This window comes from Pantherophis guttatus, chromosome 3 (genome assembly GCF_059756535.1).
Source record: "Pantherophis guttatus breed Tessera chromosome 3, ASM5975653v1, whole genome shotgun sequence".
NCBI classification, from domain to species: domain Eukaryota; kingdom Metazoa; phylum Chordata; class Lepidosauria; order Squamata; family Colubridae; genus Pantherophis; species Pantherophis guttatus.
Genome location: NC_142065.1, coordinates 108803710 through 108818811, shown reverse-complemented (window position 1 = coordinate 108818811; position 15102 = coordinate 108803710). Strand labels below are relative to the sequence as shown.

At 38.8% G+C, this 15102-nt stretch overlaps 1 protein-coding gene and 1 long non-coding RNA gene across 4 annotated transcripts in view; one reads left to right on the top strand and one right to left on the bottom strand.

Moving 5' to 3' along the window:
* LOC117661225 (uncharacterized) overlaps nucleotides 1–8519 on the bottom strand; it is a 45181-nt gene extending 36662 nt beyond the window's left edge. Inside the window, exon 1 of the long non-coding RNA XR_015733213.1 lies at nucleotides 1495–8519. This is a non-coding gene — a long non-coding RNA (uncharacterized LOC117661225). The remainder of the gene's footprint in view (nucleotides 1–1494) is intronic.
* PRRX1 (paired related homeobox 1) overlaps nucleotides 1–15102 on the top strand; it is a 91937-nt gene that overhangs the window by 4939 nt on the left and 71896 nt on the right. Inside the window, exon 1 of one of the 3 annotated variants that reach the window (XM_060690166.1) lies at nucleotides 8749–8872. The exons of the other annotated variants lie outside the window; for them this stretch is intronic. Within the exon in view, the coding sequence (XP_060546149.1) occupies nucleotides 8764–8872 (109 nt within the window). The 5' untranslated portion in view covers nucleotides 8749–8763. Of the gene's footprint in view, nucleotides 1–8748; nucleotides 8873–15102 lie in introns of those variants that run through there. 3 annotated transcript variants of the gene reach the window in all.

Here is a 15102-nt window from a genome sequence, read left to right as displayed (position 1 = left end):
ATGTTTATGATTATCTGAATGATGAATATCTATCTGAATTGAAAGGATCTTATAGGACCTGATGGAAATTCCTGTCTATCTCCAAAGTATGCCTGCCCTGGCATTCTAGATTCTGCCAATCAAAAATGCAGTTACGGATTTCAGAGCCTGAGGGAGACTGATTTGATTTTCCTATTGTGTTTTACTGCAAAGCTTTCCCATCCTCGCATACACAATGTCAGTGAGATTGGGGGGGGGAACCTTTTAGAACCCATGGCAATTATTCAGATAAAAACAAAACAAAACACAAAGTTGTCAAGATCAACATAAATTTGCTTCGCCGAATTTTTCAGAAGGAATTAGCATACCCGTGCGTACAGGTCGGAGAATTGCAGTAATCGTTGCAGAAAGTCCCGCGCTGTTCATTATCTTACTTCAGAACCACTGTCCTGCCTGTTAGTTAAGAAGCCCTTCAACATTCAGCTTCAGCAGATGTCTGGGTAAATGAAAACTTTGCTGGAGAAGCGGTCCGAATAAAAAACAGAACACTTGCCCTTAAGGAAATAGTCTTGGTTACCCACTGAAATTGATCCAGCTGATAGCGATTGGGTCAGAAAAACATCTGGAATTGGGGGCAGAGTGCCCATTTACCTGATACCTCCCCCCCCTTCTAAAATATCCGCTCCCGATTTGGTTATTAGCAACTGTTAATGTTTCCACTGATCGAAGAGATTAGTCCCTTTTTAGTATGAATTTGTTTTGAGTGAGCTGTTTAGATCCGATTTATTTATTCACCGATTAACCGGTGAAAAAGCAATGACCTTGACTAAAATCCAGCCTTAAATTAAGCACTTCCACTGATTGCGATTTAAAAGCAGTTTGTTTATTGGGCTAAAGAGGATTAAGAATGAATAACCTTCCCAACCTCTTTTGCAGTAGATATTATTGGTCTGTGCGATTTTCCTTTTAAAAGATTTAAGAAGTGCGATACTTTGGCTGCGACCCAATCTGGTCTAGGGAAAATGGGTACTCTATATTGATTCCAGTGATGTTTTTTCCACATAGGATTTTAAGTATGTTCCACTAACTGAGCTGAACTCTTTCCAAATGAATCGATTTATATCCACATTCTCTCATCTGCGGAATCGATTTTCTGAGGTAAATGTTGGTAGCGTTTAGAGAAATTAATTGTTTAATCGCTTTGAAGCACCCCCAACATTCATTCATTCAGACTATAAATATCTCCACAGTACTTTCACAGGAACAAGGGCAGGGAGGCAGACGTGCCGTACCAGTCCCGGGTAACAAATACTTGGTGTTCATCTCTGCTCAATAGTACGCGCATAGAAAGAGAGCGCACTCTTTTAAAACATACACAGATTAGTAGCAGTCCATCGTGGTTCCCCTAAATAGAACAATTTCCCCCCTTTTTCCACTTAATTTGCAAAGGAAACGGTTTTCAAGGCCTGCAACGGTAGTTTCTCAACCGCTTTAAAGACCGAACCGCGTTTTTACCATTGGCGTCTCATTTGACCCAAAAGAAGTTGCTGCGCTTTCTTTTCAGTTCGCGATACTCAAGGATTTGCTTCAAAACGCTGCCGATCCCCAGCCAGATTCATTGACCGAGGCAGGGCTATCTTGGTCTCCTCGTCCTCAGCATCTCGAAAGAAACTCCCCTCAGCTCGAGATGAGTAAGGCAGGAGCCCCCTGCCGCCCCCGCCCGCGCTTGTCTTAAAGCAATGGCGGGGAGGTCCATCTTCTGTTGTTCGGGGAACGTTGTCTTCTCTGTCCCCCGCTTGCTCGGGCGTAGTCGGAGTTCTTTCGCAATTACGGATCTGATAAGGTCCCAGTGTCCAATAAGAGGCGCCGCGGAACTCACCGCATTGTGCTTGAAGGGGAAGCGGCCGTTTAGAAAAAGATCGCCCCAGAAAGATTGGCTGCGGAGACTCTCGGTCGTCCAGCCTTGGTTCCTTCGTCCGCCGTTCCTTCTGCTAAATATCCCTCCTAATCAGAGGGATATTCTGGTTAGGAGGGTAAAGCTGCATGGCCGGTTTGAAAAGGAAACTCCTTGAAACTTAGGGTTCCCATGATACGTTTGTCCATGATTAATTCGCATTTGCTTTGTTCAGCCTCCCTGAATGCAGCGCCTCACGCAGCGAACTATAAGCTAATTGCTCGCCAAGGCTGTACTGCCGAATGGTTGTGGGTGAGGTTGTGCCTCGGAAGCCCAGGAGCTAACCGTTGGGAAAATCGCCCGATAACTTGAGAAAAATCGTCCGGCTACCTCGTTGCAGCTGCAAGTGAGGAAAAGACCCCAACAATATAGAAGCCTCCCAGCAATCTGTTGTGTGAATTGGGGGTCTTCTTTAATATCCCGAAACAAGGGCGGCTATGACCACCGTACGTAGAACCACAAGCTAGTCAGCACATGGGTTACATCACTCCAGTGACATTTATAGCTTAGTATAAGCCGTTGGTTTCATCGAAGTGTATTTTAACGTGTGGAGCCAGGGTAAAAGTACTTTCCACTGCGCGGTCCTAGCCTAGATGGACATGAAAGGTATCGGAAACAAAAGGGGGCAATTGGAATTAACATTTTTATATTCTTGATTTCTACTACTCCTTAGTTTTCTTGTTACTTCTGCAAGAGGTGTCTTAATCCTAGGCACGGGATCGGTCTGCTGCCTTATCTTTCGCAGCCCACGGCCCAACAAGTTTCCTCAGATATATCGAGGATGTTGGAGTGAAGCTAAAGTCTCTCTAGATAAGGAGATCAGCCCCAGCAATAGATTTTGCAAGAGCTGTTGAGGAAATTTGATTGATTTCATTGATGAGATTCGGAATTCAGAGCCCCGGGGTTCCACTTTGTAGCAGCTAAGATGCTCTCTAGAGATCTGCCCAGCACAGACCGAGATCCGAGATCCACTTAGTTTCCCTATTTCGCAACCTATCAGAAGCCCCCTAAAAGACAACTAAGAATTGACAATTAAAAAGCCTTAGTTGTCTTTTCAGTAAATTCTGGGGCTGATTAACCACAAAGCCTGCAAGACAGCTTAGCTGGCAAATAATGCATTCCTACATAAACCACCCCCACCACCGCTACCACTGCCATTTACGCTACTCCATCTTATCTCGGAGGAAATCTCAGGTAAAAGTGTTTCTGACTGCAGCCTCGAATCTTAAATCCTACAATTTCGGGTTGCCGTGGTTTCAGAGATGAGAGCCTTCACGTGAAGGGACCGGTGAAAGCAAACGGGCGACCAGACTGGCTGGATCCCCTGAGCACTACAAAGTCAAAAAGCTACACGCCCCAGTTCTAAGCTGCAGTAGAATTCCCAAGGTGGGGGAGGGGGAGAGAGTTACTTCTGAGTAAAGAGGTATAACAGCGTTGTCTTCGAGTGGGAAGGAAGAGCTAAGTGGTCCTTTAAATTTATTCCATTACCCTCCACAGAGGTCAGATCAAGAGTCTCACATCTAGAGGCCAGGCGAAATCCACTATCCGTTGTTTTCGCTGGAGCCATATTTGCTTCTAATAGCCGTTGGCTGGGACAGCGCAGCAAAATCAGACAGGCTTCAGGACTTAGGTAGAGCAGCTTTTTGCAGCCGGGCTTATGTCGGGCAACTCCCTTAACTCTCCGCCAAGTTGGCAAAGGTTGGAAAAGTCCGCTGCAGAACAATTCCAAATAAGGCTGGAATGTTCGGAGGGACAGTGAGGAAACAGGGACAAGATCGGTCGGTAGGGCCCTGTAGTTTCGTTGCAGCCGCAGGCACAACCATCAACAACTTATGCAAAGGACTGCCATTTGTCAGAAATAGTGTAGGATCTCCTGCTTGGGTGGGGGGTTGGACTAGATGACCTACAAGGTCCCTTCCAACTCTGTTAATCTGTTAAAGAAAAGATAAGGCAAGGCAGGTGCATAGGAAGCCGCCTTGAGCCATGCTTCGTTAGATTTCAACTTTTATCAATTGAGCTGGTGAGCACGATTAATTAGCAAAGTATGAAGAGATGCTTCTCATTATATGATTGATTTTTGGAGTATATTGGGTCTTCTGTCTTTCAACATACGAAAAACGCTCAAAGCAGGAATCACAGCACAAATAGTAGGATTGCCTCAAGTCAGACATTTCCTCCTAACGTCCCCCCCCAAGCCCCCAATACTATCCAGATAGGTTTCCCCCAACATTGTGTTCTCCAGGTGTGAGATTTCAATGCCCGTAATACTCAAGCAGCATTTTCTTGAGATACATGGTATTGGATTATAGAATTTCCTGTGCTCCAGCCTAAACAGGAGATTGGAGGAATTGGTCTAAAAAATTCATGGTTCAGGATAAAACATTCCAACAAAACATAGCTCCACTGTGTAGAAGCCACTTATTTTTCAGATTTGATTTCATTTGAGTTTGGGTCTATTTTTTGTCCTGCAGTTTAGATGGAATTCAAGTTTTTGATTCCCTAGAGATCTTGGAGAAAACAGTTTCAAATGTTAAGTATTTGAACAATTATTTCCTATCTTCTTACTTATGATAGCAAGAACATATTCACTAGAATCCTGATAATCAGTGTGAAATGGTCATCTTATGTCTGTAGAGTTTTATGATTGAAAGCCACTCCCAAGAAATATTTTTTAAAAAAAACATGATCATGTTTGCAAGTAAAAAATTTCCTTCCCAAGAAAATTAATCAGAATGTTGCTTGCATCCTATTTCCATGAAGAATTAATATTGTCATATATAGTATGTCTTCAAAGATGCTTTTATCTGTCAGCTGGAAATCATCCACATTAAATCTGTTTACTTCCTCTGATTTCTAATCTTTTAACTACACTGAAATGATGCCTCTATCACACAATGTGTGATAGTTTTACATAGTATAAAATGTGGCGATGAACCTTGGTGATGCTAAATATTTTGTTTTCTTTGTCTTCCTAAAACCATATCAAATTTCAACATAGTTATGTTAGTTGGTTTGCTTTATAACTGCACTTTTCTGTTTGAACTTGACTGCTGGACATTCTACGAACCTTTTATTTGCTATCCTCTGGCTTTTATTAAGTAAAGTTTGGGAGGATCCACTCAAAGTCAAACAATTAAAATTCCATTAACTTCAATAGAACATTATGAATGTGCTTGATGATTCAGTGTAATTCTATGAATCTTAGGAGGATTTGGTTTGATTGTTTTTTTTAACATTGGGCAGTATTTGAGAGGTAACAATTTGCATATAATAGTTAACAGTATTTTATATTGCATTAGCATTTTACTATATATGAACTAAAGTGCAATTGTATTTGCCTGCCCTCCTCACAAAGGAAAAAGCAAATTATATGGGTTCCCAGCTCACTATTATGGACCTGGAATTGGAATGATTGACTTATCTACCAGCTGATAGCTCCACTTCCAGAGTCATAAGTGTCCAATAGGCATATCTTGCATAACTAATTTCACTGTTTCTTGAGTAGCAGAAATTCCAAGGGTTGGCCTGGCTGACCACTCTTGACCTGGTATGATGACTTATGTATATCAGAGCATATTATAAGTTTTGATTCTCTAATATTATTGTTGCTGTACACAGCTTTATACTATAAATCTGTTTTATAGCATAACTCTACTTATGTCATCAAAATGAACCCATAAAGATAATATGTGCTTGACTGTCATTATGGATGCACCTTTACAATGAAAATAGATTATACATTCTGTTGAAATTTGCTCAGCCCAAAATCCAGATGTACTGAAACATTTTGAAAGAGTGTTAACTGCCACTGAAATCAGCAAGAGTTCAGAGCTGCTCATTTGTCTGAATAATGTAACGTTCCTAAATATTTGGTAGGTCCTCCAATTGTGCATTGCTGTGAAGGAACTTAATATCCACTCTCTTTCTCCACTGGCCATGCCAACATTTTCATTCCCTGTGATTTTCCTATTGAGTCAAGAGCTCTGAAATTGGTAGATGTGGTAATATAATGCATCTCCATTCCCTCTGTATCTCCTCCCATTCAGTTGCCAGTAATTTTTAAACTCTACAACAATTTTTCCATCAAGATGTCTTTATATTTCAACTATAGTATTTAATGCTTCTTAAATATTCAAAGTTTCTTTTATATACAATCAGAGGCATTTTCCAATGTGTCAAATTATAATATCCCTACCATGCAGGGTGAACCATGAGAGATAGAGATAGAAGAGTTTTTCTTATGTCTTAGGGATAAAGACTTGAATCAGGGACATGTCAATGCATCACATGCAGCCTATTTCAGTGTTTTGAAATGAGCCCGTTTCCATGCGTGCAGTTATAAGAAAGTATCTTAAACTCTCTATTACTCTTTCAGTTTATGAACGAAAGTATAATAATTACCATTACCAAACTATATTTCCCCCCCCCCAAATCAAAAAGCTTGGTGTATCAGAAATACCGAAACAATCTTTATTTAACAATTGACTTGCCAGATAAGAAAACAGAAGATAAGAGGATGAGAAGATTGTCAGGGATCTAGATATGTCAAAATCACATATAAACACTTTGACAAAGCACAGCTAGTCAAGTTAGACAGAGGGCTTAGGAACAGGAGACATCTTTTCTGAAATTATTAGACTCAGCTGATGATGTTGATAAGAGGCCTAACATAAAGAAGTTGATCCTTGCTGTGGTAGATCTTAAAGTATGTGAAGGAATGCATCTCTTTTGTGAACTAAATCAGAAAATACTTTCAGGATATTATAAATAAAAATTCATAATATTTGGATTCACTAACAGGCTGATTGTTTGAAAGAAACTCATTCAAAACAGCAAGCATTTTGTCAGAATCCAACCTGAAGCATTGCCTGAATTTTTTAAGAATGCTGTTTTAAAGCCTGTGAATACATCAGCAACATTCCAATGGTAATGAAAAGACTGCTTGATCTTTTCCTAAATGCTTTTTTTTTTTTTTTTGCAAAAGGTAGCCCTTGAAAACTAAGTTCAATTTCCAGAAATAGAATATAATACAATGTTAGTATTTCATGGTTTAATAGTGTTCAGAAGAAATGTTTGAAAATTAGAATTATGGGTTGAGGACACATTTTTATTGGCCAGATTTTCTTTTTTTAAAAAACAAGTTTATATCTTGCTCATAGAGGGCTAACTTGTTTGTTTCCTCCCTGGGCATTCATCGCCTATTCACTGTATTTCGGTACTTTTTTTTTCCTATGGAGGTTGATGTGCTGGGCATTTTGAGCTCAAAACATTTCACTTTTGAAATAGCCAACAAGAAAGGGCAGCATAGTAGTTCCATTGATCAACTCTCTCATTAAAGACTTTGCCTGGTTCTTTATTCCATTCAGATTTACCTTCCCTTGGCCCATGTGACATTGCCAGAGGAGCTGGATCAAGCCAGGAGGAAAATTTAACTCCCTGCTCTCTGTTTTAATATCAGAAATTTTTAAATGCTGAACTTGAAACTGACAATAATTACTCATATCAACAAACTGTTCCCTGCCTGAAAGATGGTCAATTTTTCACCCCCTACAGAAATCCCATTCATTTTTTTAAAAAAAAAATTATTGTACTTTGTATTTTTTTTATTATATTGGACTTATCAGTATATTTGATTCCTGGCCAATATTATTAAAAACACCAATTGCTTCCTAGGTATTGTATAATTATTTTAAAAAAGGGGGGGCACACAACCTGCTGTTAGATTTTTAGTCTAAAAACAACCTAAAGAAAAAGGGAAGGAGAATGAAATTAGGCATCAGGACATTTCAGTTACAGAAAGCCCCGGTGAAATAGCTATTGGGGAGATATGATTGGGACAGAGAAATCAAATACAATTTTTCCCAGCTGAGATAGTGCCCTGAATTTCCTGGATTTTTCCTCAGGGGTATTCTGTTGAAAAAATTGTAATAAAGGACAGTCCGGGGAGAGTAGAAGCCAACTATCTCTTTGTCCCAGGGAAGCAAGTGCTATTTTACCTCTTTCTGTAATACACCTTATCCTGAATCACATCCAACAGATTGAGGTTTGTGGACTATGATGCTATAACTCTTATTAGCCTGTGAACAAAACATAAATAAGATGCAGAAGCTGAACTCTGGAATTTATTCTACAGTGATGCCTTCTTTTAAAAATGAAAGGTTAAATAAACGCATCAAGAGACAAGAGTTGAGGGATGTTCTTGGCAAACAGGAATATAAATTCTACCAAGTCAGTAATGTCAGGATAACAAAAGCAACACCTCTTTCTGATTTTCTGTTTTGCTTTAGTCTCATGTCATATGCCTAAAAAGCATCTCTTCAGCAATGGAAATATTCTTGACTATATTTTAATGCCACTGGTGTGTATAATCGCAAAGAAGTCATCTTTAGTCAAACCTTTGGTAAGATGGAAGTTTTTGTTTTATTAAAAATAAAACTGCAGGCTTTCTTGCACTTTTAAGTGTTGAGAAATTCTCACTCATAATACAAATATATCCCTGTTATATTAGAGATATTTTCAGATTTTCAGATATATAGAGATATATTAGAGATAAAACAAATAAACCAAACACCCTGGCAGTTTTGTAAGCCCAGCTTGCTGTATGCTTATGCCCTGTATGCTCTTTTTTTAAAGCTATTTATATTGCATGAAGTACAATATGCTATATCGGTATCTGATATAAAAGTGCATAATAAATAAATATCTGTTAACACATCAAATTTGTAAGATAAAACATTGAATTGGCATGTCCTGACAGATTATCTTTCATGAGTATCAACTTTTTTCATTTGCACTAAGTGTTTATTCTAGATGGTGTAATTTAATGAAGTATGAAACCACGATGGAAGCCCAGGGGAGAGTCCATTTTAAAAGCAAAACCGTGTAACCATTACTCCATCAACAAATCAGGCCTTTTCCTTTCTCCAAATTGCAATGCAGGTTAGAGACAGATATTCAAAGTACACTAAAGCAGCATTTATTTTTCTTCAGTTACTTAAGATTTGAAAAGGGTTTAGAGTTTGTAACAATCTTTCAAGAATCCAGTGTCCTGGAGTGTTCCAGAAGCTAAGATGAACATGGGCAGAACTGTTTGGGCTGATATTTGTCTTTCCCACATAAACACGTGGATGTTGTAAATTCTTCAGGGCATAGTTGAATCTGGCCTTCTTTGTCCTGCTTACATGAAAAGCATCATGAACATCAAGGGACCTTCTTTCATTCCTCCTTCTCATTCCCATCTCTTCTTTCTTTCCTTCTTTCTTCCCTCCCTGGAAATCTGAGAGAAGCCCTTTCTTGATTTGTTTCTTTTAGAAACTCTTATCTTCTCCCCACTGGAAGGAGGTGTTGTATTCACCAAACGGTGATAATAGTACCACCCAAGAGATGGAGAGAGAGCCCCACCTGTTATGAATTTTGATTGCTGAACTGTCAGTCTGTCACTATTTGCCAGCAGTAAGCCAAACAAGAAAATGGTCAACCAGAAATTCTAGGAATACTTATTCAGAAGTATTTATAAATATATAAAATTATTTTTAAATTGAAATGACTTTCAATTTATTCTTTAAACAATGAACAATTTAAAAGGCACATGAGACATGGGAAAACAGTTTGCAAATGTCTGTCAAAAATAATTCTTCCTGGAATAAAACTATACTTCTGAAGGAGAAGCAAAATGACAGGATGGGGGAGATCTGGTTGATCTTCCATGAGAGTCCTTTCAGAGTAATGGAAGTAGCAGACAGATCTCTGATGTTAGAATCAGTTGATCAAAAAAGAACAGCAGAACCACATGGGAACCAATGATTTCTGTGTCTGTTTAATGTTAAGTTAAGGAGGAGTTTCTAAGTATTGTAACTAGAATTCCAAGAACTGGAATTACTAAGGATTGTAGTAATCCAGCAGACCGCATTTTTGCTGCAAAGTTCAGTAGCATGTCAAGTCGCTCAAAAGGCAGTCATATAGGAGCGCTATTCAAAGGCAGTACTGTAGGGGGATAATCCTGAGGTACAGGTAACCCTTGACTTACAGCAATTTGTTTAGTGATCATTCAAAGTTACAATGGCACTGAAAAAAGTGACTTATCGACAGTGTTTCATAGTTATGCCAGTGGTGAAATCCAATTTTTTTTACTCCCGGTTCTGTGAGTGTGGCTTGGGCGTGGTGTAGTTTGGTGTGTGTGGCTTGGTGAGCATGGCAGGGGAAGGATACTGCAAAATCCCCATTCCTTCCTCACTCCTGGGGGAAGGATATTGCAAAATTTCCATTCCCACCCCATTCCGAGGCCAGTCAAAGGTGGTATTTGCCGGTTCTCCGAACTGCTCAAAATTTCTGCTACCGGTTCTCCAGAACCAGTCAGAACGTGCTGGATTTCACCCCTGAGTTATGCCCTTTCCAGCATCCCCATGATCATGTGATCAAAATCCAGATACTTCGCAACTGATTCATACTTAGGACTGTTGCAGCATCCCAGGGTCATGTGATCACCTTTTGTGACCTTCTGACAAGCAAAGTCAATGGGGAAACCAGATTCACTTAACAACCAGGTTACTAACTTATCAACTGCAGTGATTCACTTAATAACTGAGGCAAGGAAGGTCGCAAAATGGGTTAAAGTTCACTTAACAAATGTTTCATTTAACAACAAAAACTTTGGGCTCAATTGTGGTGGTAAGTGGACATAAGTCAAGGACTACCTGTATTAATATTATACCTCTATAATTACATCTGACTTAGTGTAAAAGCACACCATGGTCATAATAACTCCTGGACTTTTGTTTATGAGTCCTTTTGCACAATTGCATGCAAATGTCAGAAGCAGAATTGCAGTTATTAAAACAACTAATTTGGCTGACAGGACTTTCATCAGTTTTGGTCCTGAACAGTCTGAAGCTTACGTGCTCAGCCTTTAACATTCTGCCCCATTCACAGCTAATCCTTTGGCAAATTTTTGGATGAAGGTTTGCTTTTTCCTGTGTGGGGATGGTAAGTCATGCCCTTTTGGCCTCCAGCCCTGGCACCTAGACTGTTTACTTAGCACTGGGCAGAAAAGGTGAGGTTATTCTAGAGATCTGCTAGAGTGAGAGGCCATATCTCAGGGAGTGGTGACAGAGCAGCTCCCTGATCTCTGCGGTTTTCCATGTTTGCACTGAGGCCTGTGATCCGATTCCCCCTTAGCAAGCAAATTGTACAAACGTTTGCCTCCAAGCACTCTCTCCAACAAAACCTCAAGACTGTTTTCCCAGCATGGGATATTTTTCTTTCCCTTTTGGACTCAGCAGAAGCTGCAATGTGGCATGAAGTAAGGCGCCTTGGAGACTCCAGGGCTGCATGATGTCATGATGGATTACAGTAGAATATCAAGGAGAGAGTGGAAGACAATGTAGAAATGGGGAGTGGGGGGTTAAGGCAGGAACTGAGTATCAGATCCCCAAATAGGCAGGCTTGGATGGTGTGTAACGAGAAAATGCACTGGGAGCAAAAAATCTAATTTCTTTGGGTCTCCCCCTTTAATCTTCCCAATTTACAGCTCATTCTGATAAGGCCTTTCCCTTCTAGCCCTGTTCACTCAGCATCAAGCTAACTTAAAATAACACTAGCATTAACTTGGCTGTTCCCATTGCTTCTCTTGTATCTGTTCCAAGTCACTGATGAAGGATGTTGCCCTGACTGGAAAAAAAGGCTCTTGATACAGGCAAAGGAAGTGGTGTGTGTGTGTGTCTTTCCCTATTTGACTGGAGTTCTCTTTTAGCAAATGACCAGCAGTACAGAAAATGTCTGCCAGTTAGGGCTCTGCAGTAGAAATGGGGGCGGTGAGACGTCAGGGTTCTGTTGGGCTAGGTTCATTAGGTTGACTTGTCTGCACCCTCATTCTGATATGTCCCAGATTTAAATAACATAAATGTATAGAAAATGTATAGGAAAACTGACAAATAAGCCACAAAACCCCAGTTCTAATTCCCCATTTTTTGCAAACAGTGCATTTCAGACTACCATTATGCAGACTAGCCTCCCCTCCGCAATATGAAATAAATGAGATCTGTTGCCTTCTTCTTTTTTGCTTTGTCGGAACCTGGAGGTAGCAGGGGCAGGTAAACACGAAGGGAATTGACTTGAGGAAATAATATGCTAATGGAGAAGGCAAAGGCTGGGAAAGAAATGGTTGTGGTGGAGGATGTGCAGTAGACAGAGGAGACCTCCAAATTCTTTTCTGATTGCAACAGATGAGCTGACTTTGCTGACAAGATAATCTATGACAAAACATTCAAATTTTAATATTTAATTTAATTTGTTTGATTTAGGCACCATGCACTACAAACTTCACTCCCTGAAGTAATTATAGGATAGTATCTATTTAGGAAGGGAAAATGCTACTTTAAAACCAGTAGATTTAATGATGATTTAAAGATGTTACACTCAAGTGCTTCATGAGCTGGGGTATATAACCCCTTCTTTGCATTTAACATTTTTCACTGGAAACATCGATTTTCATCTTTGATCTCACAACCATACCTTCATCTCTTGCCCCAAGAACTGCAGCTAGTGCTATTTGTTTTTTGTTGTTATCCAACAAAATGCTATATGTGAATGCTATGTGTGCTATGTGGCAAGTGGGGCATGCAAAGCTGCCCAGAAAAGGTCAGAAGGAGCATCAACAGAATTTCATCAGACTTCACTCTATCCTATTCTAATTCCTACTGCAGGGTCTAATTGTTGGATGTCTGACCTGCCAGCTGGGTGTATGCTAAAGAGCAGGTTGGAATGTCAGAGCAGTAAACCAAGAAGGGAAAGAATGCTCTTGTTAGAAATGATTGTGTCATGATAAACAACAAGTGGAGGCATCTTTTGATATTTCAGCAATCTAGCCTTCAAATTTGTGCCAGGTAGAAAATATTTCTTCTGCCAATCTAGATGAAGTGGCTGCTATTGCCCACAACCTTGAGACTTCCTCATGCAGAATTAAGACCATAATTCTGATTTTCATAATTTTGCTGCTTTAGAAGAACTCAGCGTGTAGAATTGATCAAATATGCAATACTAGAATCCTGCTGAACCATTATGGAGGTGTGGTTTCCAGTTCAGATGATATAGCAAAAATCTTTCTTTTCCTCTTGGATAAAACTAGGACAGTTGCCAATTTGTGCTACAATGAGCAACTTGAAATGGGAATGATTCATCCCAGTTATTGGTAAATTTATTGAAAAAGTTTTAAAACAAACACAATTTCCCCACAACCCCCCCTCCCAACCCCCCTCCCCCTCCCCGACTTCCCAGAGCAGAACACAAGGTATTTCTATTGACCTTTAACAATAAACTAAATTGCATAACCAATCATTAAACTAACACCCCCTAAGAAAAAATTCTTAACCCCCCATATGTAAAATCCTATTTCTAAAACATAATACTTCTAATATCACTTATATAATGCTTATACAAATAAAAGAAATCATTCATAAGCTATTTGATATTTTTTGGTTTGATACTTATTTTGTATATAATCAATCCATCTTCTCCAGTCCTGTATATACCTTTCTTGTGTGTGATCCTTCAGATATACTGAAATTTTAGCCATTTCAGCTAAATTAGTTACTTTCAATATCCAATCATCAATAGTAGGCAAAAAGTCCTTCTTCCAGTGTTGTGCTACCAACAATCTTGCTGCTGTTATCAAGTTCAAAATCAATTTAGTCTCTACAACTGTACAGTCCGTAGTTATACCCAGTAAGAACAACTGTGGAGTAAATTTCAGTTTCTTTTTAAGAATATTCTGCATCACCCACCAAATCTTTATCCAAAATGCTTTGATTTTTCTACAAGTCCACCATATATGATAATAAGTTGCGTCATCACAGTCACATCTCCAACATTTAGCTTGCACATTAGGATACATACATGAGAATTTTTTAGGATCTAAATGCCATCTATAAAACATTTTATAAAAATTTTCTCTTAAGTTTTGTGCTTGTGTAAATTTCACATTTCTAATCCAAATCTTTTCCCAAGTCTCCATCATTACTGGCTCTTGAAAATTTTGTGCCCACCAAATTCTCCTCATTTTGCACAAAGCCAGTTTTTTGATCTTCCTTCCATCTAGCTTGAAGTTGACCATACTGAAACCATGTATAAATTATACCTTCTTCTCTCAGTATATCTAAAGATTTCAAATACATTAACCCCCTTTCCATAATAAGAAGCTCTTTATAGGTAATCACCTCCTGTTTTTGTTCTATACTTATGTTTTCTATTGCATGTCTAGGATTTGCCCATAAAGGTATCTTATAATTTAATTTATATTGATATTTTTTCCAAACCCTTAACAAAGCATTTCTTAATATATGAACCTTAAATACTTTATCCACTTTTTTGTCATATAACAAATAGGCGTGCCATCCATATAACAAATCATAACCTTCTAAATTCAAAATTCTCCCCTCAGTTAAATTAAACCAATCACTAATTTGTGATAAAACTGCTGCTTCATAATATAATCTTAAATTAGGCATTTTAAGACCCCCCTCTTTCACGTGTATCTTGTATAATTTTCATTTTTATTCTGGGTTTTTTCCCAGCCCAAATAAAAGTATTAACACTTTTCTGCCATTCTCTCAGATTTTCATCTTTCTTAAGCACAGGTATTTGGAACAAAAATAAAAATCTAGGTAAGACATTCATTTTAATTGCTGCAATTCTTCCCAATAAAGACAACTGTAATTTTTTCCAATTTTCCATATCCTTCTGTACCTTCTGCCAAAGAACCTCATAATTGTTTTTATATAATTTTGTATTTGAAGCTGCTATATATACCCCTAGATATTTAACCTTTTTAACTATTTCAAAATCTGTTAATCTTGCTAGTTTATCTCTTTCAAATATTGTCATATTTTTAACTATCATCTTTGTCTTATGTGAGTTAATTTTAAATCCTGATACTTTCCCGTATTGATCAATTATATATGGAGCCGACTCTATAGGTTGGGATAAGGTAATAACCAAGTCATCTGCAAATGCTCTTAATCTATAATCTTGTTGTCTAATTACAATACCCTTCAATTTTTCTGAATCACGTATCTTGTTCAATAGTACCTCCAAAGTCAAAATAAATAGTAGTGGGGACAGAGGACACCCCTGCCTTGTTCCTTTCTCAATTTTAAAAGCCTCTGTTAAACCTCCAT